The 24,483-nt window shown below is 34.0% G+C and overlaps 1 protein-coding gene across 7 annotated transcripts in view; it reads left to right on the top strand.

Moving 5' to 3' along the window:
• Nucleotides 1–15,006, top strand: part of PCMTD1 (protein-L-isoaspartate (D-aspartate) O-methyltransferase domain containing 1) — a 43,422-nt gene extending 28,416 nt beyond the window's left edge. For all 7 annotated transcript variants that reach the window (XM_034429756.3, XM_087890550.1, XM_034429759.2 and 4 more), the window contains 3 exons: nucleotides 8,594–8,765; nucleotides 10,647–10,770; nucleotides 12,701–15,006. In XM_034429756.3, the coding sequence (XP_034285647.1) occupies nucleotides 8,594–8,765; nucleotides 10,647–10,770; nucleotides 12,701–13,071 (667 nt within the window). In that variant the 3' untranslated portion in view covers nucleotides 13,072–15,006. The remainder of the gene's footprint in view (nucleotides 1–8,593; nucleotides 8,766–10,646; nucleotides 10,771–12,700) is intronic.
• The last annotated feature ends 9,477 nt before the right edge of the window (nucleotides 15,007–24,483 follow it).

Below are 24,483 nucleotides of genomic sequence, written 5' to 3'. Positions count from 1 at the left end.
TATATTCAACTAATCAGAAAATGAAGCAGTGTATTCTTCTTTGGCATAAATTTCATGGTATTTGCAATAATAGGGTAGAATTTTTAGTTACTTTTGATGCTTTATAGGTATCTAAAATGACAAAGTGGGTTCAAAAATGTGTCAGAAATGTCTATTCACAAATAAGTTTGTGACATTCATTATCTGACATTTAAATCTACATTTTCAAAGTAAAATTTTCTATACGTTCAACTTTCTAGCAGTTGGAAAAAATCACCAAAGTTGTATACCTATTCTCAAAAGGTGGAGATATTTTAGCAGTAAATTCAGCTTCTATGTTTGACATACATTTCAAAAAACTAGCTCCCTTTTGAAATGGAGATATCATTTTGAAACACATGAAGCTAGATCTTCTTCCTTTTAAAATTTACTTTCACTAGAAAACATTACCTTAGGCAGCAAACCACAACTTTCTATTTTATATGGACAATCCTTAAGAGAAGCACTTTGTAAGTTTAGGTCATTGCATTGCCTTCATTTTGAAAATTAATAGGCAATGCTGTTCTTTCTTTAGTTGACATGATCTACTTTAAATTTTGAAACTAGAAGGATCCTTATGGCTGTCTAATGCACAGATGTTGCAATGCCAGGATTCCTCTTCACTTGTTTATTGAAGGGGAATATGTTGTCTTTTCTGCTCCCAGTCAGCTTCTAGATGTAGAATATCCGTCTTGGAGGGACAGCCACGGGGCAGTGCTAGATTGCCCACCTGCTAGCACTCTACCATTCCCCCAAGTGCAAAAGCTGATATGATTCCTTCTGGGCAAGGATACCTTCATCTCTGGGTAATGAAAGAGTCATCTTTCTACAATGGTAAGTGAGAACAATTGTAGTATTACTACTGGAAACAGTATTACTAATAAGATAATATTTTTAATCACTAATATCTGCAGAAGGAAAGAAAGTCCACTTATTCAGCCTCCCAGGAATAAAACAATAGTATGTTTTAGTTCTATTAATACAGTGAAGACTAGAAAAGTAACTTCTGCTGACCCACAACAAAAAGAAAGGCCTTTTATCCAATTTCCACTTGTATAAATGTCATTTTACAGATAATTGGTTATTTGAAGAAAAAAAAGTAGAAATCTACAGTTTTCAGATTTGGAAGCTTCTGCTATTGAAATGAGAACCATGATAAATTTACTTATTATAAAAGCAAGCAAAACATAATCCTTGGAATAATTTTCATGTTGCTTTGGTTGGAAAGATTTGAGATTCTCTTAGCAGACACTTTGGGTGAATACTATATTTACATCATGCTTTGCAAGCACATTGAACTTAGAAGTTTTGACGAAGTCTCTATCCAGGTAAAAAAAGAACAGCAGAATAATTAAGGATCCTGTAAAACAAAATTGTATCTATTGCATTTGCTTCATCCGGTTGCCAAAATTGAAATCAGGATTAAAAAATACTTTGTCCGTATAACAAATCTCTGCAATCAACAAACACATTACTGTGTACTGTATGGCTAAATATGCTGTGGCTTTAATCACTGAACACAATAAAATTAAAGTTCTTCCTGATAATTATTTCATGTGCAAAATTTTACCACAGTTACCATAAACTTCTATTACCAATGCTCTTGTGCTTTCTCACTATTTTTGCTGGCTCTTTTTGGCCAAAAAACCCCCCCCAAAACACCAACCCTTGTGAAACCTTTCCTCTGGTTAAGAGAGTTTTCTTGGCTCATGACATTGATGGATCCTTGCCAAATATTAGGCTCTGCTAACATACTGAAAGAAAGAGTGCTCAGTTTTCAAGACAAAGCTCTACAGAATGCAATCAATACAGATTAAATATGGAAATACAGCTAATTGGCAAGCAATAAATTTTGGTGTTTTCAAAAGTAATTACTTAAAACTCTTCTAACTGCATCAGTAATAACAGCTTTAAATATACCCATTTGAAAGTTTGATAAATATTTATTTTACACTTGTGTAAGACAAAATAGTTTGGAAAACATTTAAAAAACTAACTTCAGATGAATGTAGTGCCAATATAGATTTGCATGTTTTGATATGAAATGTAATTTTTACCAAGACTGAAGGTAATCTTTACAGAATCTATATAGTACTTAATGCATCTGTATCCAAATATAACTATAATTTTATTACCACATTTATGCCATACGTTCCATTAAGAGCTATATGAATAATTAATAATTAAGGACTTTGGAATTTCAATACATTTCATCCTCAACTACATATACTCACAGGATAATTTAGACGAATTATAATTTCCTTTTTCAGGAAAAATGAAGGGTAGCATTGTGAACTCCCCTGAAGAAAAATGGAACATAAATCTAATAAATAATATTTACTATATAAACTATTAAAGTAGTATAAAAGGTTATCGCTTTCCTATTTTATCATTTTAAAAAATACTGAAGAAAGTAATAACTGGTCCAGTTTAAGGTAATTTAAACTTTGTTCTTTAAAATTATGGTTTAGCACTATCATTATGATATGCCAATATACTGACCATTAAGTCATTGTTGCCACCTGCTTTGCTGATATTTTTTTTCTTTAAACCTGAACTTGTCATTTACAATTATTACCGTATTTTTCAGACTATAAGACACTCTGAAGTATAAGATGCACCTAGCTTTTGGGAAGGAAAACAAAGGGGAAAAAAATCTGCCTCTGCCTCCCAGCAATTTACCTCCTTGCAGCAAACAGCAAACTGGTCAGCTTCAGCACAGCCTGATTTAGCACAAGCAACTGATTGGTGGTTGGATCGGCCTTCCGGAATATCGCCTATCAGCTGTTCCAGGCTGCGGGGATTGTCGCCTCCCATCACCGCCCATCACTGCTGCTGCCTATCGCCGACTCCAAGTGCCCCATTTTTGGCTTCTGTGCATCCCATTTTTGGCCTCCACATGTCCCGTTTTTGGCCCGTTCCAGGCAGCAGGGATTGCTGCTGCTGCCACCTATCCCCATCGCCTGGAACAGGCCAAAAACGGGACATGCGGAGGCCGAAAAAGGGGCACATGGATGTGGCAATAGGCGGCAGCAACAATGGCCAGTGCTGATGGGCGGTTGCGATCCCAGCAGCCTGGAACAGCTGATAGGTGGTATTCCAGGAGGCCGATCCAACCGCTAATCAGCTGCTTGCGCTAAATCAGACTGTGCTGAAGCTGACCAGGCTGTTTGCTGCAAGGAGGTAAATTGCTGGGAGACAGAGGCCAAAAGGTGGGGGTTGGCGAGTGGGAGCGGCTTCGGCAACATTCGCTGTATAAGACACACAGATCTTTCCATCCACTTTTGGGGGGGAGGCGGGAAAGTGTGTCCTATACAAATACGGTATATAGTTTGTTACAGTATTATATTCAGAATACAGTTACAATCAAGTTATTTTCTCTTAAAAATGCTATGACTTATTAAGAACTAGGAAAAATAGCAAACAAGAAATATGATAATTTTATTTAAATGAGTTATATCAAGGCAGTTTTCATTTTGCTTAGAATAGTTAGAAATATATTTATATAGCACAAGAAAGTATCTGATGATAAAATTCTCATGCCTTGCTAACCTGAAAATCTTAAAATATGATACACCTTGGAGAAAACTATTATTTGGCTCTGAAGACAGCATATTTTAAAAAGAGCCCTTACTGTACATCCCTTATACATCCTTACTGTATAATCTAAAATAAACAAAAAAAAATTGAAACCATTGTAATCCACAAAAGTTATAACTGTGAAAAACAATTTAAAATGGCAGAAGAGGAAAGCTTAATTCCTGCTGCAACAAACTGCTGCAATTCTGTCTTAGCAATAGCACTTAGATTTACATACCGCTTCACAATGCTTTACAGCCCTCTTAAGTGGTTTACAGAGTCAGCATAATGCCCCAAAGTTAGACAAATGATATTTTTTGAAGTTTTATATAGCCTTCAGTGGTGGATCAATGGAACATGTATACCTGCTGCATAAAGGGAAGAGACTCTATAAACGTATGTAAATTCAATCTTATCTTTATGATATATTAGACCATCATAAATCATCACCCATCAGAAGGTCTAATTTATTCCAAAAGTAATGGCGCTCTTAGAATTTTTCAGATAGCCTCAGCCTAATCAGTCCTGACATGACCTCTTCAGTTAATGATTCTTTTATATGAGATTTTGTTTCTATTTATTATAGAAGATACTGGGAATTCAAGATTAATGTAATATGCCCTTGAAGTGCATTAGCACTCATCAGATTACTTACTAGCAGATGATAATTTATATAGATTAGTACAAAGATATATAAGGACAGTGCTCTCTTGTATGTTTAATGTTAAATTTCTTACATCAACATTGTCAAATTACAGGTTCATCATCATACTATAAATTCCCTCCCTCCCTCCCTTCCTTTCCACATATACCAGAAGTCTTGAAGGAATTCTTGTCCAAATTTGTTTCAATCCATTTTATAGTATTTCCAAAGGCCATATGATTACTATTATTTTTTAAAAAATAATGGAGTATATTTAATGATTCATATGCAGAAGTGGGAAAAACATGGATGTGTTCTGACTGAATTATGAAATGAACTTATATAAATATGAGTAAACTTATATTTACTCAGTAGCTAGCCATAAGGACAGGACATTTTTTGGCTTCCGGAGTTCCTAAGTAATTATTTTACTTGCATCTGCCTATATATAAGGAAGATTCTCCTGAATTTGTGAATCTGAGAAATCTGGCCTAATTTTCTGAACTGTATTTCATATTGCTCATTTGACTATTTTCTTTTTTTCTTTTGTCTATTTTGTGCCACAGATTGGGTTGCAATGTGTTTTATCCATTTTATCAATCTTTGACCATGTTCTAACAAGCAACTTGATTGAAAGAAGATTGTGCTCTAATGAGTTATTTAAATAAAGGAGGTCAATACATAGGACATGAAAGTTCTTACTCTACTCCAGTAGTATTTTCTTTTAAATAATCATTTCATTTCTGTGGATCACTAGATTAAATAAAAAGCTGAAATACATTTATTTTGTTACTTTTTGTATCTGCAATCGTAACACAAACATACATATGTTTTAGCATTAACTTTTAGTCTTGACCATTACATTGTTCTAAGGCACATTATGTGGCACTAACTGGTGTGAATTTTAAAGCCAACCTCATGCTATATCTAACTACACGGTTTCATTGATCATGAAGAAAAAGAATGTTTAAAAACAACAGTCTAGTGTCTTGGGTTTATTTGTATAACTACAGATTTGTACAATGGTTCATTTCCACTACCAATGGAGTTTCAGGGGTTTCGAAAGAACATTTAGTGTACATCTGAATAGTCTGTAACAGTGCACAGTTAAATAGGAAGCTGGATGCAGCTACACAACAGGAGAAAAGGTTCAGGAGAATCCACTCATTTCTAAACAGCCTTTGGAGCATAAATTTGTGCCCTTACATTACCATACATTATCTTGGGTTTTTGTCTGGTTTCATTGTTGGGCCACTCTGTTTTACTCAATGGTATAACTTTGGTATTAATGGTATTATAATTGGGCTTTTGTCTTCCCTATAGCAAATCACTGAGACTATCATTATTTTCTATTAATTCAGTATGTCTCAACGTATTTCATTGAATACATAAGTGTATTTTCCTAGATTAATTTTCTGATGCAGAGACTATATGTAGCATCCAACTCCCAATAGAAGCATTGTAAAAAATCTTAAAAGGGTTGCAAGATTCCAACCATGATTAGGGACCGATAACACCTGATGTATGTGACTGGTAAACATGGAGTCATATTAGAGGCAATCCTTCATATAGATTTGTAGTTGTTAAATCTAATAAAATCACCAAATACCATAACACCAAACAATGGTTCTCCATTAAGAAACTTTATCTTCAGTATTGAGGTGTCATTTTTTTTTTTTACTCTTTTGAATCTTTTGAACTTTTGATGAAAGAAAATAGAAGTTTGCTGAGGATATGACAAGTTAATTTGCTTAACATCTGTCCTTTGTATTGTGAGAGATTGATTTACATTATAGCATTAACCAATTTAATCATCAGCACAGCTGGTTGAATGAGGTTTATGCATGATAAATTTCTTGCACTAATATTGCTTCTCTGATATAAATTCTAAATATATTACCTGATATCTGTACTGTTTGCCATTAGGCACATTGTGGAAATGTTCTGTGAAACAGGGCTACTTAGTTTACCTGTGCATGGCAAAATGTTTTTTCACTGCATGCACAGAAGTAAAAAAAAAACCCTGCCATATACCATGTAGAATTGTGTACTGAGCAGATCTGCAGTTCCTTAAACCAAACTTGTCATTTTCCAGGACACTGCTGTCTACAGAAGAGAAGTATGTGGAGAAAAAGCAGCAGCTTTGTTGCAGACAAGTTCCAAAGGTGCTTTTTTAAGAGGCAACTGGACTTTCTGGTTTTTCTTTGAAGACGTTTCACTTCTCATCCAAGAATCTTCTTCAGCTCTGACTGCATGATGGGGAATGGAAGGATTTATACTCCTTGCAGACAACTGGTCATTTGCATTCTTTCAGCAAGTCATTAAGGCCAGCTAGAGGTTTATCTGTGTCATCAAGGCATGGGTGTGGAGCCTACTTGGAACTATTGAAAGGACTATGTTGTAGACTGAAGATAGATAGATGTTGTATCCCTCCCCCTCTGTTGAGAGAGGGCTGTTCAGTTTTGACATAGATGGCCTCTTTGACTCCTCTTTCAAACCAGCAGTCCTCTCTGTTCTCCTGAGCTTTTCCAATATTCCTTTAGCCTTCCATTCCCCACCATCCAGTCAGAGCTGAAGAAGCTTCTTGGATGAGAAGCGAAACATTTTCAAGGAAATACCAGAAAGTCCAGTTGCTTCTTGAAAAAGCACCTTTGGGACAACCATGACCACCTGGATTACTGAGAAATTCCATAGACATCAGTCATCCCACATTCCAAACACCTCTATGATCTCAGTTTAGAAGTGCAGCATGCCCACTCCTAACAGGGAAAATAAAATATGAATCGTTGAAATAACTCATTTAGATTGAAATATTCTGTCTAAATTGACCCATTTCATAAAATCTGAAAGAATAGGGACTAAATACAATCCCTAAGAAGTCATTCCAGTTGGAAGAATGTCTGTGCAACTATTTGGATCCAAAGCAAGAAAAGTGTTTGATTCCAGTATAAGTGCTTTTTATATACCAGACAGCAACTCTCTAAAGAAACCATGGCTTTTCTTAGGCTTGCATAGGAACTATGCAGTTTCAGAAAAATATTTCCTTGAGCTAAAGAAGGAGATGCAACCAGATGCAAACATGTCACTTTATCACCATCTCTTTAATGTATCCTTAATTTAGCAGACTTCACACTGAAATGAATAAATATAAAATGCTGAATTTTAAATTATATCCATGGTAAATATGGGTATTCTGTATATTTCCAATATAATACAGTTACAATATGAGATAGTCCTCATTTAATGACCGGTCGGTTTACAACCATTCAGAATTATTACAGTCACAAAAAAAATGTTTTGCAGCCTATTTAAGAGATTTTAAAAACTGACTTTCAGTATAAGTGTTAATACTGGGGATGCTATCATGTTTGAATGTACTGCTTGCATCAGTGTTCCTAAAGAATAAAATAAGAATATTGAATCTTATAAGAAATTTTTGAAATAGTATTATATCACTTTCATCTGTAGCTTGTGGTAACAATTTTGTAAAGCACCTACTATAAGATAATTTAGATTCATGACACCATGCATATTTCTTTTCACATAAGAGTTAGTGAGATATTCAGTGTACTGCCTGTTCGAAAATATGAGATGATTTTAATATTTGAGGCTTGGACAAGATGCTTGTAATTGTCTAGCTTTTGTTGCCTTACTAAAGTTTTTCCTGGACAAAGATAACTATTATGATGGTTAAAATATGCTCTACATTTGTGTTCTAGCCTGGGAGGTAAGATCAGGTTTTTGAAGCAGGATCTGGCCAGAATCATCTTATTTATATAATAAAGCTAACTGTACTGCTTGCATATTAGCTACTGGGATAAATACTTTGTAATTGGCATATTAAGCACTGAGTAATTTCACACTGAGTTATCTAGCAGATTATTTTCCCTGTTATAAACCTGCATGGTTGCTAAATTTGCCTAGGGAGATCTTACTGTGGATGCCATAAATCGGTAGATTGTCATTCCGAAGTCATTTGCGATGTGCCTTCTGAGTCATGATACCTTTTATTCAGAATATTCTCCTTGCAGATGTTCATTTAGGTGTATATTTTTCACTCTGATTTTCTTTGTAGGCTTGCCAATATATTTTTGTAATGTACTTTATTTTCTTATTTTTTTAAAAAAATCCATATTTTATATTTTTTAATTTAAATTCCAAAATATTGAGTAATAAATAGCAGATTGAAACAATACTAAAGCATGTTCAACTTTACATTTTAATCAAATAAAGATATATAACATAAAAATGTTGGTTGTGTATTTAATTGCAGAGATATTTCAGTTTCAGCAATATTTATATTTTTCTAATTTTACTTTTTTTAAAAAAAATGAAATGTTTGGTTATCCACAGATTTGAATTTTGTGAACCTGCATTTGCAGTTGGAAATTGCTTGCAGATAGCCTCAGACAGTCATCAGTATGACCGGATTTATTGTGGAGCAGGTGTGCAAAAAGACCACGAAAACTACATGAAAATTTTATTGAAAATTGGAGGGATTTTGGTTATGCCTATAGAAGATCAGGTGATTTAAACCTTTTTTCTTTGAACATTTATATTTCGTTTGTCACATTTAAATAACATTATTCTTAATCTTTCTATTGTCAGCTGCCTTAGTACTGTAAACAGAATGTAAAATGGAAGAATAAGGACCAACAATAAAACTCTTTTGTCTTTAAGAAATGTTCTAATTGAACAGTTTGATCTTTCAGGACAGTTCTACTAGCCCACCTGTAGTTGATTTTTAATGAATTTGCAAATATAATTTTGACAGCATTAATCCATTATACAATATTGTGTGACCTATGAACCCTTCTCCCAAAGAAAAAGCTTGGGAAAACAGGATTTAAATTATCTACTCTCTTAGACACTGAAATCGCCCATTCCTTTTCTTAAATGATTCTTACTTCTGCCTGTTAATATGCTGAAATACTGCAGTTTAAAAATAAATGTTACTAATTTGTAATTTTGAATACTTTGTTTAAGATATTTTAAACCTTTTATTTGTACCTGGCTTATCAGTTGAGTCCCCAAAACTTATTAGTAGGCAAATAGAGACAGTTACTGGGGAGGCAAGCATCACAAACTGAATAACACAGCTCTATGCGTCTGCACTGTCCAGTGCTGTAAACAAAAGCCTTTGATGAAGTAGCTGGAAACATTGCTGCCACTTTGCTTATATCCAGTAGGTTCTTTCCCTAATGTGTGTACTATGGTGAAGAAGAGAGGAAAGATTGTAGTCACCTGGGTTGATACTTTTTCATGAGCTAATACTGTAAAGAAAAAAAGATGAAACTGCGGCTGCTTCAGTTACAAATTAGGTTTTAAGTACTTACAGCTCAATAGTAAACCATACTTTTCCACTAATAAATTTCAACAATTTAATTTTTTTTTAAATTTAAATTGAAGGAAAATACTGACGAAAATTATACTAATATGTTCTTAATTCCATCTGTGGCTACTGACAGATCATCACAAAGTTGTGATGATCATGATAGGAATAATTACACATAGCAGCATGGCTGTTACCAACTCATTGTTTATGATTTCCCCCAAATTCTAAGTTAGATAGAAGCAAACATTACCCTTTGTTTACTTTAGATTACAATTTCCTCAATTTCCTAGGTATTATAAATGATAGCTAGGACTGATTGAAATTAAAAGTTCAAATTATTTGGAAAGTATCAAAAATATATCCCTTTTTAAAAGATGGGTAGCCTTACTAAGTTCGTGTCTATAATTGTAGAAGATGATCCTTGTGACTATAATCACAGATGGAATTTGGCTAAAAGGGTTAACAAGTATAATCTTTCCTGGTGTTAGGACATTTATTGTGGGAGAGATAATCATTGGTACTTTAGCATGTTTCTCTATCCAATTATGAGTGTATTATTAGCCAATGATAGGTATTCGGCTTCATAAATAAAGTCTGAAATTGGCTAGTTACAGCCAACTTTTTTGCAGCTGTCTTTTCTTTTGAGGGAAAAAGAAGCAGAAAGAATTGAAGACATTAATACTTTCATATTGCCAAACAGTTGGAGCAAAAATTAAATAAAATCCTTTTTTATTTGAAGGGGTTTTTGGGGTAAGTGGGATGGACTAAAATAGTCGCAAAGCCTACATCCAATTCACTTTCTAAAACCCTGAAAACCGAGGATTTTTGGCCAAATTTTGGATTTATATGAAGAGCTTTTAAGAAGTAAAATGTTTATTGGAACCCTGCAACCCTTTATCAAAATGGGTCCCACAAGTCTTAAGTTTTACCCAAGTTCACTTGCATAAATTATAAGCTATAGTTTTTCCCAGTCTATCAGAACAAGATCATTATATGAGAAACAAATACAAAATACAAGTATTGATGTAATAGCTTAAATTTGTATCATTAATTTTCAATGATTCTATATAGCTAACCCAGATCCTGAGAACTGGACAGAATACTTGGGAAAGCAAAAACATCCTTGCTGTATCATTTGCTCCACTTGTACAGCCAAGCAAAAGTGACACCAGCAAAAACGATAGTGTGGGGCTGCGTAAGTATTTGTTGTGTGTTTCCTTGTAGTACAACTAGCATAGACTAAAAGTAAATTTAAGCAGCTAAAAGCATGTATTCTTTTTGAAAAAGAATAAATGAAAAAATCATATCGACACTTACTTAATAATTCCTCTATATATTTGGCCACATTCTAAGCAATAAGTAGTCCTAACTACAAAACATTTCTGAGATCCTGAACAAGAGCATAATATATATTATCAAGAATTCCCTGTTAGAAGGAAATTGGTAATCTTACAAATGTGTCTCCTATTTATGCAAACGATCCATTGGACTCCGCCCATTCAGCCTAATAATTGTCTACAATATTTTCTCCCTGAAGCTGAACAACTTTGGCAGACTAGGATACCATATTTATAATCCATCTTGTTACTGATTCCATTTTGTGATTTTGTTTTTAGAATCTTAATGTTAAACCTAGCTGATGTGCTAACAAAAGTTGTTAGGGGTTGCTGATATGGGAGGGTAGTGCACCATGTAAATTTAACCTGTTTCTGGGTTAAAACAATTTATGAATTCATTGTTACTGGGATTTGATTCACTTTGATATGTGAATTAAATAAAATATAGTTGCTTAAAACATAGTTTAATGGATGGCATATTGTGGTATAACTTACTGTACTATATTGTTGCATATTTCTATTTGTAAAAATAATAAAATTTCAGAATAAACTTTATTTTATTTATATTTTGTTTTTATTATTTTTTTATAAATAACTCAGTGAGGTAAACAGGCCTAATACCTTTTCTTCTCCTACTTTACCCACAACAACAACCCTGTGAGGTAAGTTGGGCTGAGAGAGAATGACCGGCCCAAAGTTATCCAGCCGACTTTCATGCCTAAGGCATGAATAGAATTTACAGTCTTCTGGTTTATTGCCTGCAGTCAATCTATTTCTTTCTGAGTTAGAAAGCCAAACTATGTGTCTACTTATGTATTAAAAGTATATGCTGCCCATCTCACTATCAAGCGACTTGGCAGTTTACAATATCATAAAAATGTTAATATAAAATATTAAAACATTAAAAACAAGCATTAAAAGTTAATAAAAACTTGGTAAAATAGAAACAAATACATGAACAGGAGGTGGGATCTTTTTAGTCTACTAATTATCTCCAGCAAGGGACAACCCAAACAGGGTCCCAAGCCAAATGTAAGAGCAAAGTTTTCAGACTCTTATGGAAGGCCAAGAGAGTGGAGGCGGATCTAACCTCAAGGGGCATGATGCTCCAGAGGGCAGGAGCCATCGCAGAAAAAGTTCTTCTGTTCTCCACCAGCTGAAATTTCCATGGCTGATGGAGTCCGTAGCATGCCCCTTCTGCCAGGATGGAATTAATTTATAGCAAGTAAATGAGTATGCAAAAGTGATGATTTAAAATAAATGATAAGTGTAAATTTTTAAACATTGTTAAAGTTACATGTGATTTATTGTGGTTTTCTATATGTTCACTGTTCTGTCATCTCAGATTTTTTGTTTGATGAACCATGTTATTACAAACTTCTTTATATTGGACACAAGTTTTAAAAATATTTTAAAATACCAATAAAGGAGAATATTTGTAGCTCAGAGTTGAAATAAGGGGTCCTTATTTTTCTTGCAAGACAGCACCAAGTAGTACTCATATTTAAAAATATTTGGAATATAGGGAAACTCCTGTTTCAAAATGGTCATGATGGTGTCTGGTTTAATAAAATACAAGGAGCAAAAGAAGCCATTGGAAGAAATTACAAAAAAACATTGCCTTCCAAGGTCCTTTGTCAAAGTTATTAAGAAATCATGCCAGAAAAGTGATTGCTGCTTTTATATATTTTAAATTTAGTTCAATATTTTTGATGATTCACTTCAAAATATTTTATAATGTAATTTTAAGTACCATGACTTATTTAATTCATTTTTTTCTCTTTCTAGCTCCCTGTGCTGTTAGGAATCTACAGGATTTGGCTCGGATCTACATTAGACGCACCCTTAGAAACTATGTAAATGATGAAATGCAAACCAAAGGTATTACACAGAAACCTCCACCAAAACGTAAACGCAGAAGGTGTCGTAGACGCAGGATTAATACCTATGTGTTTGTTGGCAATCAACTCATTCCTCAACCTTTGGATAGTGAAGAAGATGAAAAGATGGAGGAAGACCACAAAGAAGATGATGAAAAAGATCAAAATGAAGTCTTGAAAACAGAGGAACCTCCACCAAATTTATTGCGGGAAAAGATTATGAATCTACCACTCCCTGAATCTCTAAAAGCCTACTTGACATACTACAGAGAAAAATAACCTTTGCTTTTAAGTAAAATAATAATGCCTACTTGATATTTTCTTAATCCTTGAAATGTAGCATTTACTTAAGTACAGTAATCTTTCAACAAGGCTTTAGAGCTGTGATGAATCGAAACATAACTTGCTACAAGGACTTGGATTCAGCAGTAGTTTCCTATTTTAAATCCTATTTTGTTGCCTTTTCTCCCCCCCCCCAGGTTATATTGTTTTAACTTGACTAGAAATGGGTTTCACACCAGTATATAGCATTAATTAAGAGTTTGCATGATAAATCTTTTTGTTCCCTGACAAATTTGTATTGATGAGAATTAATAACATTTTTATATAAGTGAATAAAAGTGTATTCAGATAACAATAAGGATGGTCTGCATTCTCTTAAGAAAGTTTTTAAACAAGCAGACATTTTTCATGTCACTGAATTGGAACATTTTATTTTACCATGGTTATATTGCAAATCATTGTTACTGTGTTGAAGTAAGTGTGTTCAAAGGAATACAGAAGTGCAATAGCAGTGGACATTGAATGAGCTAGCTTTAGTGTAATATATGCATTCAAATTTAGAAATGACAGATAATTTTCTTTTATATGTCTTGCCAAAAAATGTCAAGAAAAATGATTGCTTCTCTGTCTCTTTCTCTCTCTCTGAGCCTTAAAGAACATACTGACTATAGCATTTCTAAAAAATCTTTTCTTTAACACCAGCCAATGATTGATTTCTTAACTTTCCAGCATTTATGAAAAAGTATGTAACTTATTTTTAAATTTAATGGTACAGAAAACATCTTTCATTTATAAAAGATTGTAATTTCAGCTACTATATTTACGCCTTTATAGAATAGAACATATGAAAACAATCTTGTATTGCTTTTTTGCATAGCAGTAATAATAGAATTCAAGGATTTGTTCAGCAATGCACTTTAACTGATTCTGTACCTTATTTATTGCAGATAAGGGAAGATGCATTTCATTTTTACGCTTGATATTAGTTTTCCTCTTTGCAAGCTTGGGGACTCATGTTGCTTGACTATAATATTCCAACTGCATTTTTATTGAATATTTAAAGGGGTAATTTTTTAGAGCATCTTTCTACTAGCTTTAAGTGAATGAAAGAAACTTCAAAATATGCTTTAAGACTTATAATTTTTGAGGACACCTAATCTCTGGGGCCAATTAAAAGCATTCCTTATGGAGAGGATTCCTATACAGTTTATTATTGTAGATACATAAAGCAGATTCAGTAGATGACTGCTATATATATGTTCTCACATTCAGAATTAATAGAAATCAACCATTTCATCTACATAATTCAAAAAGTCCTTTTACTCGTGTCCACTTTATAGTATTATAAAAATTTTGAGCAGTCTGTGAAATACATGGGCTTTTTCTTTTAAATACAGAATAATGTCCTCCTCCCCTGCAATTATCAAATTAAATTCTACTGGGGGAAATGTTCAGGGGTTATAATGTAGAGTGGTTTTCAGAAAAGTAACACTAACAAATAACATATATTACTAGAAAAGTATGCCAGTCTTATATCACAGCAACAGAAACTGACAAATGGCAGGCTTATATAGTGAAACTACTGCAGTAATTCTGAACATTCGGTGGTGGAAAGCATTGACACATCCAGTGTATTTTATTAGCTGAAATAAAGTTTAAGATATTTTGAAAAACAATTATCTTCTAGTGTTGGTTTTTCATACTTTCTCAATTTTCAGAGTGCAAAGGTTTTCCCAGAAATTTATATAAATTGTTTCTTGAAGAATGATTTCTTGTGTTTCCTATTGTAAACTTGTTCAGATAATAGAAGAGTTATAAATATTATGTTGTTTTTTTTTAGTTGCTGAAGCATTTTTTGTTTGTGTATAAGTTTACTTCACATTTTTGGATTTGTATTTTAAAATAAAATAATAAAATTCAGACTCAATCGAAGTTAAATCTCTGATCATCATTCCAGTAAAAATGTCTGGCATGCTTCCTGTTTCAATTACATTGTACCTCTTTGCAAAATTATCTGTCCACATTGGGAAATTCAGAATTCTAAATGATATTAAATGATTGCAAATTATGTTACTGGGAAAATTGAAGAGCAAAGATGCTGTGTGTAGCAAAATCAAAATATTTATTACTGATAACAGCTGCCAACTGTTGGGACTAGGAATCTTAAGGGCTGTTGGCATGGTTGTCCACTCCTTAAACAAACCAAACTCTAGTTTCTTATTTAACAACTATGATTTACATAATGGCCTTATTTGACCACGTACCTTGTATAAAACCTTTTGTTTTGTTATTTTATATGTGAAGACAGGCTTCAAGTAATAGCTTGAATATTAACATTTTTTTTGAACTGTTCCTGAATATATATTGAAGTTTTGAAATACACAGATTTGTGTACGGCATGTAGCTTCTTGCAATCTTATACTATAGGAAGGAAAGGAGTGCCTGTGGATTTTCTCCACTAGTTGTTGCTGACTCTAGGGGGCCGTAGTCATCTCTGTTTCAAGGCCTTGAGCCAGCGCCATCTGAAGACATTTCCACATTCATATGGCTGGCATGATATCTTTATTGCAGAGAGATATAAGTTCAATCAGAAGGCAGCCACAATAAAGTAGCATAAATTACCCCCCCAAAAAAGATCAAAATGGTGTGATGAATAAATCAAGAAAATACCCTCAGATTCATTTGTTTTTAGCAACTTCCTAAAAACTGGTAGGAACTGCTTTTTTTAATAATTAAAATATTTTGAAGCTAAATGTCAGTTTTTGCTAAAAGTAAATTTATTAAAAGTTAAAACTAAAATAGCATAGATTAAGTTAGGTCAGTATCACATAATCGCATCAACTCCAATGTTTAATCTGTTCTATGCATTCTGCAGGCCAAATAACTCAGCTTCAGATTTTTGCAGTCTTTTTCATGTATATTTCTTAAAATACAATTGTCTAAATTAATGTCACATAATTGACAGATACAAAATATTCTTTACAAAATTGTCCTAACAATTGTGTAAAACATTCTATCGTATGCATTTCTCAGGTTTATATTGGTACATTTTCCACTATTTGGTGTACATGTGAAATAGTTTTTATAATCATGTTGCCACTATCTGAAGATATACATGGATACTTCAGATTTCATGATCCTTGTTAAATGATTTCACTGATAAATAATCAGATTCTACCCAAGCAAGGGTTTATATAGTATTGCTTGCTTTCAAATTACTTGTACATTTCTTTTCTCCTAATTATGTTTATACGGCTGGTTGGTTTTTTGTTGTTGTTTTGCATATTTTCTACATTAGATTCAGTAGCAGTTATCGAACAAATTAAATTGGACAATTGGGCTTCCTTATCACAATACATTTTCAGCTTATTTTATTTCAATCTGTTTCAATACATCTAAATTGCTTTGTTGCCCACAATATAGAAGTGGTTTGTAATTGCAATACTTACAGGATTGTTGTCTTTTAACTTACTTTTCAGTATAATCTAATAGCCCTAATTTTCCTGGTTGTCTTCCATTCATGTACTAACCTCAAGTTGAGCTCAAAAAAGTTTTTCCCCCCTTAAAGTCATGATATGTTCTGCTATATGTTATATTTTGATGAGAATGATGCCCAAAGAAAGCATTTTCCTCAAAATTCTGTTTAGGATAAATACTGTAGGTGCAATTGTCCCAATATTAGACATTATCTCCTTCATGTTCCCTATTTTGACCCACAGGCTTTTTGCAAAGAAACCTGTTTACTGCACTAGTCATATAATGAGGTAATTTCGTATCCAACAAGGATCTTCTAAACATACAGTATATTTAAAAGTGGTGTTCTTCCAGAGTTCTTCCAGATCTTGTTTACATAAAACACTCCTCAAAGCCCTAAAATGGAAGTGAGTTCTAGGTTTCCTGTGCTGAAGGTAAATTACATTAACACAGTACATGTTTGCTCAGAAGAACTGTGGCACTCCAAGTAGGTAAGCAGAAGCACCCAAGTGAATAAGTAAATTCATGGTAATGCTGGTCTGTGATAATAAAAATTGACTGAGTAAATTTATGATTGTGCAGTTTTCTTTTGTAAAGTGACAAATGTACATTTACCATTTTTAAAAATAATTTTATACTTCTATTGCCATAGGGGAAAAAAGATAAAATCCAGATTTCCTGAAAGTGACTACAACTCATTACTTATCATTTCAGATGAAGGTAAAAGCAGACAAATGTTTTAGCATCTGTTCTACATTTCACAGGCCTTGAATGAAAAGAATGGTATTGCTTTCAATCAAGGAGTCTTAATTTTAATTTTGATTTACCATGAAGCTGCTGAGTGGATTTAGACTCTCCTGTCTGCCTTACTGAGTAGTTATCAGAATAAAGCTTGTTCATCCTAAATGGATAAAAAATATTGTCCAATTAAAAAAGTATCTCTATATATTTACTTATTGAAAGGTGTTGTGTGCATTTTAAAGCATTGGCTTTGAATATTTATAGTTTATGACATTTGATGCAGATTTCAATTGCCACTTAAAGCTGGTGGTCTCATAAGCATATGAGCTGGTGGTCTCATAAGCTCATAATTTAATGTGTTAATATTACTTTTTAAAGTGGTTTTCAAGGACTTGTAATATGCAGATCAAAGATGCTCTTATCCTTAACAAAAAAAGGGAGGGGGCATTTTTTTGAACATTCAAAATCAAGATTTAATGCTGCACTGATTTTATTACAAACCGAATGTAGATGTAATGCTTCAATGACTATAATGCAATTAGGAATTTCTACCTAGTTTACTGCACCTAATGGGAGTACCCCATCAATTGAATAAATAAAAATAGAAAGAGTGACTCTGTAACGACTAGTTTTCCAGCCAGGCCAATGAAGTGTGCTTATTTTCATTTCCTTTGTTTTATATAACACAATAAGTGTCAAACAGTGAAAATGAAACAAATGGAAGGAATCCACTTATTTCCTCTTTTTTATTTGTGGTAGATGCAGATCCTTGTGACTTGATTCATTTATATGCTTCTGCTGCTGTAGAGGGAACCTTTAAAACAAATACTGTCTGAACCAGTTATAGGAGGACAGGTTATTTCAAAGCAAAACCAATGCCTTTTATAAAGCCACAAGAGGGCAATGTTGCCTTACAGAAGAATATGATGAAAAATAAAAACTCTGAGTGAGGAGGAACTGTTTGCATAATTTAAAAAAAAAAACCCTGCAGATTTCAAAAACTGAAAAAAATCATTTGTGCAAATATATATCACACTACATAGCTAAAATCTGTACATTGCAATAATCGATAAATAAAAGTGAGAGACAGCACATTCACTTCCTGACTTTGTTCATTCTGAATCATGTTGAGCTTTCTACATTAAAAGAATTATAGTAATTTATTTCCAGATTTCTTCATTTCACAGATTTCACATTCACAGACAAATGACTGTGAGTATTCATGGAATACTATGGCAATAATAATATATTCATTTCTTTGTCATGGTTTATCTTTGTCTTGAAAGGGAAAAAAGAAAATGTCTTCCATTTGCACAGCCCACAAGTTTTCTTGTAGGCCTTTGTTTGCCTACCTTTAAATATACCTTTATTTTTTCAGCAGCACTTTAGCTTCTAGATCTCTCCAACCCCCTCTCTCTCACACACACATGGAATTCTGTATTCAAGTTGTCTTCAGATGTGGTAAAAAGAAAAAGTTCTGATTTTTAAAATATTTTTATTGAATATTTTTGACTTAAAGAAAGGACAGCCCAGCTAAAACTATGGAAGTTTTTGCACAGATATGGAGGTTAAGGTTGCCTGCTAAATGGTATAAGAGTAGAATATTATAGAAATAAAGCATGCATGAGAATAAACAACGCTGAGACAGTAAGTTCAGGAAGAGTGATGTCCTCTTGGTGATTTATAGATAAATGTGGAAAAATGTTTGTGAAGGTGTAAGATGATTTGTGCAATGAAGATACGTGTACTTTATACAGACAATGCTAGGTTATTGGCTGAGAACCCAAATGATTTGCAGTAAATTTAGACTGTATAATCCAGCATGGAAGATGTAACTGAAAATTGAGAGAGTTGGCTATATAAATTTTCAGGTTCGTATTCTCTATCAGACAGTCCCATCTAATGTTTGCTGCAAATCATTTGGGCTCTCAGCCAGCAGCATTAAAAATAGAACAATTGCTAGTTATATACACAAATGGTGAAAAACTAAAGTAGAAGCAAGTAGAACGTTTTCTAAAGATGGGGAAATGTGGAAATGCTGGTCAAAAGATAGTGGGTAGTAGGTGGTTTGTTGTGAGGAGGAAATCTTAGCTGAAAGAAGAAAATGGGCTTTATGTAAGATTGTGCTTTTCCCTATTTCAGAAACAAAAATTGAAAAAAGTGAGACGTGTACAGAACATATTATCAGAGTGCTTGAGAGGCCATATTAAATTTCTCTTGGTGATGTTTTTGACCTTACAATACAGTCTGAGGGGGAAAAGAATGCTACTGTTGATTGTGGCTATGTTCAATTTCTGTATATAAGCCCATCTGTGGATAAGCCAAACTCAATTTTTGAGTGGATATTAGCACCTAAAATTCTTGGCTTATCCGTAAGTATATAAAGTACAAATCTTTACAGAATTCTGAAATTTTTAAGACCCATGATTTTTAGTTGGACGCTGACAACTGTACTTCATGAATTTCTTCAGAATTTAACTGAACGAACAGAGGAAGCAGGAGACGGAGATAATTAAACAACAAGCTTTATTATACAAGCACATTATAAGACTATTCATAGAAACCCTTTAGCCATCTTATAACTAAAGAAGTACATTCTACCCAACTCTTTCAGAGCAATCTCTTTTACCAAACTGAACAAAATGGGTAGTAAAACATACAAGGAAATGTTTTCTGCAGATTAGTTCTTGAAATTTTCATTTTGTAAATTGCAATAGAAAATGGGAAGTAAATTTATGTAAATTACTACTCAATGAAGAATGTAATGTAATGAAGTTTTGAAAGCTAATTTGCAGCTACAGGTGAACATGAATAATACGATCTTTATTGGCCAAGTGTGATTGGACACAAGGAATTTATTTTAGGTATATGTATATGCTCTCAGCGTACATAAGGAGAATAAAATACATTAATCAAGAACAAAAAGATACAACACTTAGTGAGAGTCAAGGTTACTAATAAGATATCAAATCGTATTAGGAAATAAATAAAAACAATATAATTGAAAGATGGTTCAACAACAAGCAACATGGTTATAGTAGTAAGTGGGAAGAGATAGATACTAGTAAGGAAGAGAAGAATAATAGTAATACAGTCTCGGTAAATTATTTGACAGTGTTATGGGAATTAGTTGTTAAGCAGAATGATGACATTCGGGAAAAAACTGTCCTTGTGTCTAGTTGTTCTGGTGTGCAGTGCCCTATAGCATCATTTTGAGGGTTGTTAAAACATTTTACAGTATGTCCAGGATGTGAGGGGTCTGTAGATATTTTCAAGCCCTCTTTTTGACTCATGCAGTATACAGATCCTCAATGGAAGGCAGGTTGGTAGCAATTGTTTTTTCTGCAGTTTTAATTATCCGTTGAAGTCTGTGTTTGTCTTATTTGGTTACAGAGCTAAACCAGACAGTTACGGAGGTGCAGATGGCAGACTCAATAATTCCTCTGTAGAACTGAATCAGCAGCTGTTTGGGCAGTTTGAGCTTTCTGAGTTTGCGCAGAAAGGACATTCTTTGTTGAGCTTTTTTGATGATGTTTTTGATGTTAGAATGGGAACTCATCAAATTTGCAGATGACAAATTTGATGAGTTCCTATTCTAACATCCAAGCTGGCAGGAATAGCTAATACTCCAGAAGATAGACTCAAGATACAAAAGAATCTCGACAGACTTGAACACTTGGGCGTTATCTAACAACATAAAATTCAGTGGTGAGAAAAGTAAAGTTCTATGCTTAGGCAAGAAAAACCTCCCATCGATATAGAATATGTGGTCTCTGGCTCAATAGCAGTAACTGTGAGAGGAATCTTGGAATCCTAGTAGACAATCTCTTAAATATGAGCCAGCAGTTTGCTGCAGCTGCTATAAAAGCCATCACAGTCCCAGGCTGCATTAACAGAGGAATAGAATCAAGATCATATGAAGTGTTAGTACAACTTTTACAATACCTTTACAAGACCACACTTGAAATATTGCATTCAGTTTTTGTCACCACATAATCATAATCATAATCATAAGTTTATTTGTCAAGCATATATAAGATAACAGGTAAAAGTATAAACATAATTTGAATACATGAAAAGAGTAAGTAAAAAGGAGTATTAGGACAGGGATGGTAAGCATGCTGGTGCACTTATGCACACCCCTTACAGACCTCTTAGGAATGGGGTGAGGTCAACAGTAGATAGTTTAAGGTTAAAGTTTTGGGGGTTTGGGGAAGAAACTACAGAGTCAGGTAGTGCATTCCAGGCATTGACCAGTCTGTTACTGAAGTCATATTTTCTGCAATTGAGTTTGGAACGGTTTACCTTGAGTTTATATATATTATTTGCTCATGTATTGTTGTGGTTGAAGCTGAAGTAGTCATTGACAGGAAGGACATTGTGGCAGATAATTTTATGTACTATGCTTAGGTCAGACTGAAGTCAGAGTAGTTCTAAATTGTCTAAGCCCAAAATTTGGAGTCTGGTGGCATAAGGTATTTTATTGAGGTTAGAGGAATGGAGGACTCTTCTTGTAAAATATCTCTGGACTCTCTCGATTGTATTTATGTCCAATATGCAGTGTGGGTTCCATAAAAATGAGCTGTATTCAAGAATTGGTCTAGCAAATGTTTTGTATGCTCTAGTTAGTAGTACATTACCAGAGAAGAAGCTATGCAAGATTAGGTTAATAACTCTTTAAAAAAAAAAAAAGTTTATTTTCATTTTTAAAAATACAATACTTTACATATATACATACAAGGTTATTGCAACTAACGTACACAAATCTGCGCCTATACGACTAATACAATCCATTTCATTTTCCTCTCTTTTCTTTCACCCAATTATGCCATAAATTCCAACATTTGTAATAATCAGAATCCTTTTGGTTCCTAAGTAGTTTCGTTAACCGGTCTACCTCTGCGCATTCTGTAATTTTCCAAATCAATTTATTTTCTGTGGGTATTAATTCGTTTTTCCATTCTTGCATGTATCCTAGCTGCAGTAGTGATGTGGAGGATCAAATACCATTTTTCCTTAGTTATTTTGTCTGGTTTCATTCCTAATAAAAAAATCTCTGATTTCAGCTCTATATTATATCCTGTTATTTCCACCATCCAGTTCTGAACCTTGGACCAATATTTGCCTGCTTTGGGGGACATCCACCATTGGTGGTAGTATGTCCCACAACCATTCCCACACTTCCAGCATGCCGGAGAAACTCCCGGAAACATTCTTGCAATTCTTGCTGGGGGGATATGCCAACGATAGACCATTTTATAAATATTTTCCTTGTAGGGGGTTGACAAAGTAAATTTCATATTCCTATTCCATATCTTATCCCAATTATCCAGATTTGGAGAAAATCCGAGGTTCTTCCCCCAGGCAATCATAGTGTCCTTGATCACCTCCTCGCCAATCCATCGTGATACTAAAAACTGGTAGCACCTTGATTTCTTTTCAATTCCCAATAAGATTTTATCTAACTCCTGTAGTGACTTAAATATTCCCTCCTTTCTTTGGTCCCTTCTGACTCTTGATTGTATTTGGGCATACGCCCACCAGTCTACCTTTTTGCCCTGTTTTGTAAGCTCCTCTTGGGTCTTCAATTCCCCTTGAGGGTCAAGCAAATCCTGATAAGTCAAAGGTATTTCCTTATTATATAGTGTTGCATGTGTTACTGCTTCTAATGGGGCAAACCAAATCGGAATCATTGAATAATGCCTGTTCCTAACTCTTTCCCAAGATTCTAATAATAATCTCCGAAGGTAGTGTCTCTAAAACCGTCCACATTTCTTGCCCCTCTCCCTCCATAGAAAATGGTGCCAACCTTGACACAAATCATAACCCTCCAATGTAAGAGTCCTCTTCCTATTTAAAAGCATCCAGTCTCTGATCCAAGTTAAATTAGCCTCTTGGTAGTAAAACTCCCATTTCGGTAGACCAAATCCCCCTCTACATGGAGCCTCTTGGAGCATTTTAAATTTTATCTGGGGCTTCTTCTTCTGCCACACAAATTTCCTCACATAACTATCTAGCAGTTTAAAAAAACCACTATCCAGTCTCGCAGGGGCAGTCTGAAATAAGTAGTTCCATTTCGGAAGTACATAGGTTTTAATCGTAGCTATCCTACTAAGTAAGGAGAATTGCAGGTGCTCCCACTTTTCTAGGTCTGCCTTTGTTTGGCTAACAACTTTGTGTAATTATCTGCCATAATGAACGTATTTTTAGAAGACATCCAAATACCCAAGTATTTTATTCTTTTAGTCACTTGAAGGCCCAATTCTCTCCAATTCATTCCAACGATTTTGCGTCATATTCTTTATTATAATCTTTGTCTTGTCTTTGTTGATTCAGAGACCTGCAACTCTACCATACTTCTCTATCTCCTGAAGCAAGTTTTTACTTGATTCTAATGGATCCTCTACAATGAAAACCAAATCATCCGCGAATGCCTGAATTTTATATTCTTCAGATCTCACCTTCAGCCCCTTTATTCCCTGATTCTTCCTAATTTCCTGTAGCAGAGGTTCTAGTGTAAAGATAAATAGAAGTGGGGACAGTGGGCATCCTTGTCTTGTGCCTTTTCCAATTTCAATCCTACCTGTTTCTTCCCCGTTAATTAAAGCTCTAGCTTTGAGTTGAGTAGATCGATCTTATCGCCCGTATATAATTATCTCCAAATTCCATTTTATCTAACAAGGCAAACATAAATTTCCATCTAACCCTATCGAAGGCCTTCTGAGCATCTACAAAAATGAATACTACTTCCTTATCTGAAAACGTCTCATAGTACTCCATTGCATCTATTATCGTCCTCACATTATCCCTTATTTGTCTATGTGGCAAGACCCATTCTGGTCTCTATGTATGTAGTGGTTTAAAAAATGTTTCATTCTCCCTGCTAAAATTGAAGTGAAGATCTTATAATCGGTATTCAAAAGGGATATAGGCCTGTAATTGTGGATCAGCAATGAATCTGTTTCTGCCTTGGGAATCAAGGAAATATATGCCTCCGGTTAATAACTCTTAATGTCTTTTTGGCAATGTTGTTATACACAATGTTATATACGATATAAAAAAGATGTTGAGACTTTAGAACAAATGCAGAGAAGAGCAACAAAGATGATTAGGGGACTGGAAGCTAAAACATATGAGGAATACTTGCAGGAATTGGGGATATGTCTAATTTAATGAAAAGAAGGACTAGGGCTG

Source organism: Pantherophis guttatus, chromosome 3, assembly GCF_059756535.1.
Source record: "Pantherophis guttatus breed Tessera chromosome 3, ASM5975653v1, whole genome shotgun sequence".
In the NCBI taxonomy this organism is placed as follows: Eukaryota; Metazoa; Chordata; class Lepidosauria; order Squamata; family Colubridae; genus Pantherophis; species Pantherophis guttatus.
Note: the sequence above shows the minus strand (reverse complement) of the source record. Positions and strands in the feature narration are given on the sequence as shown.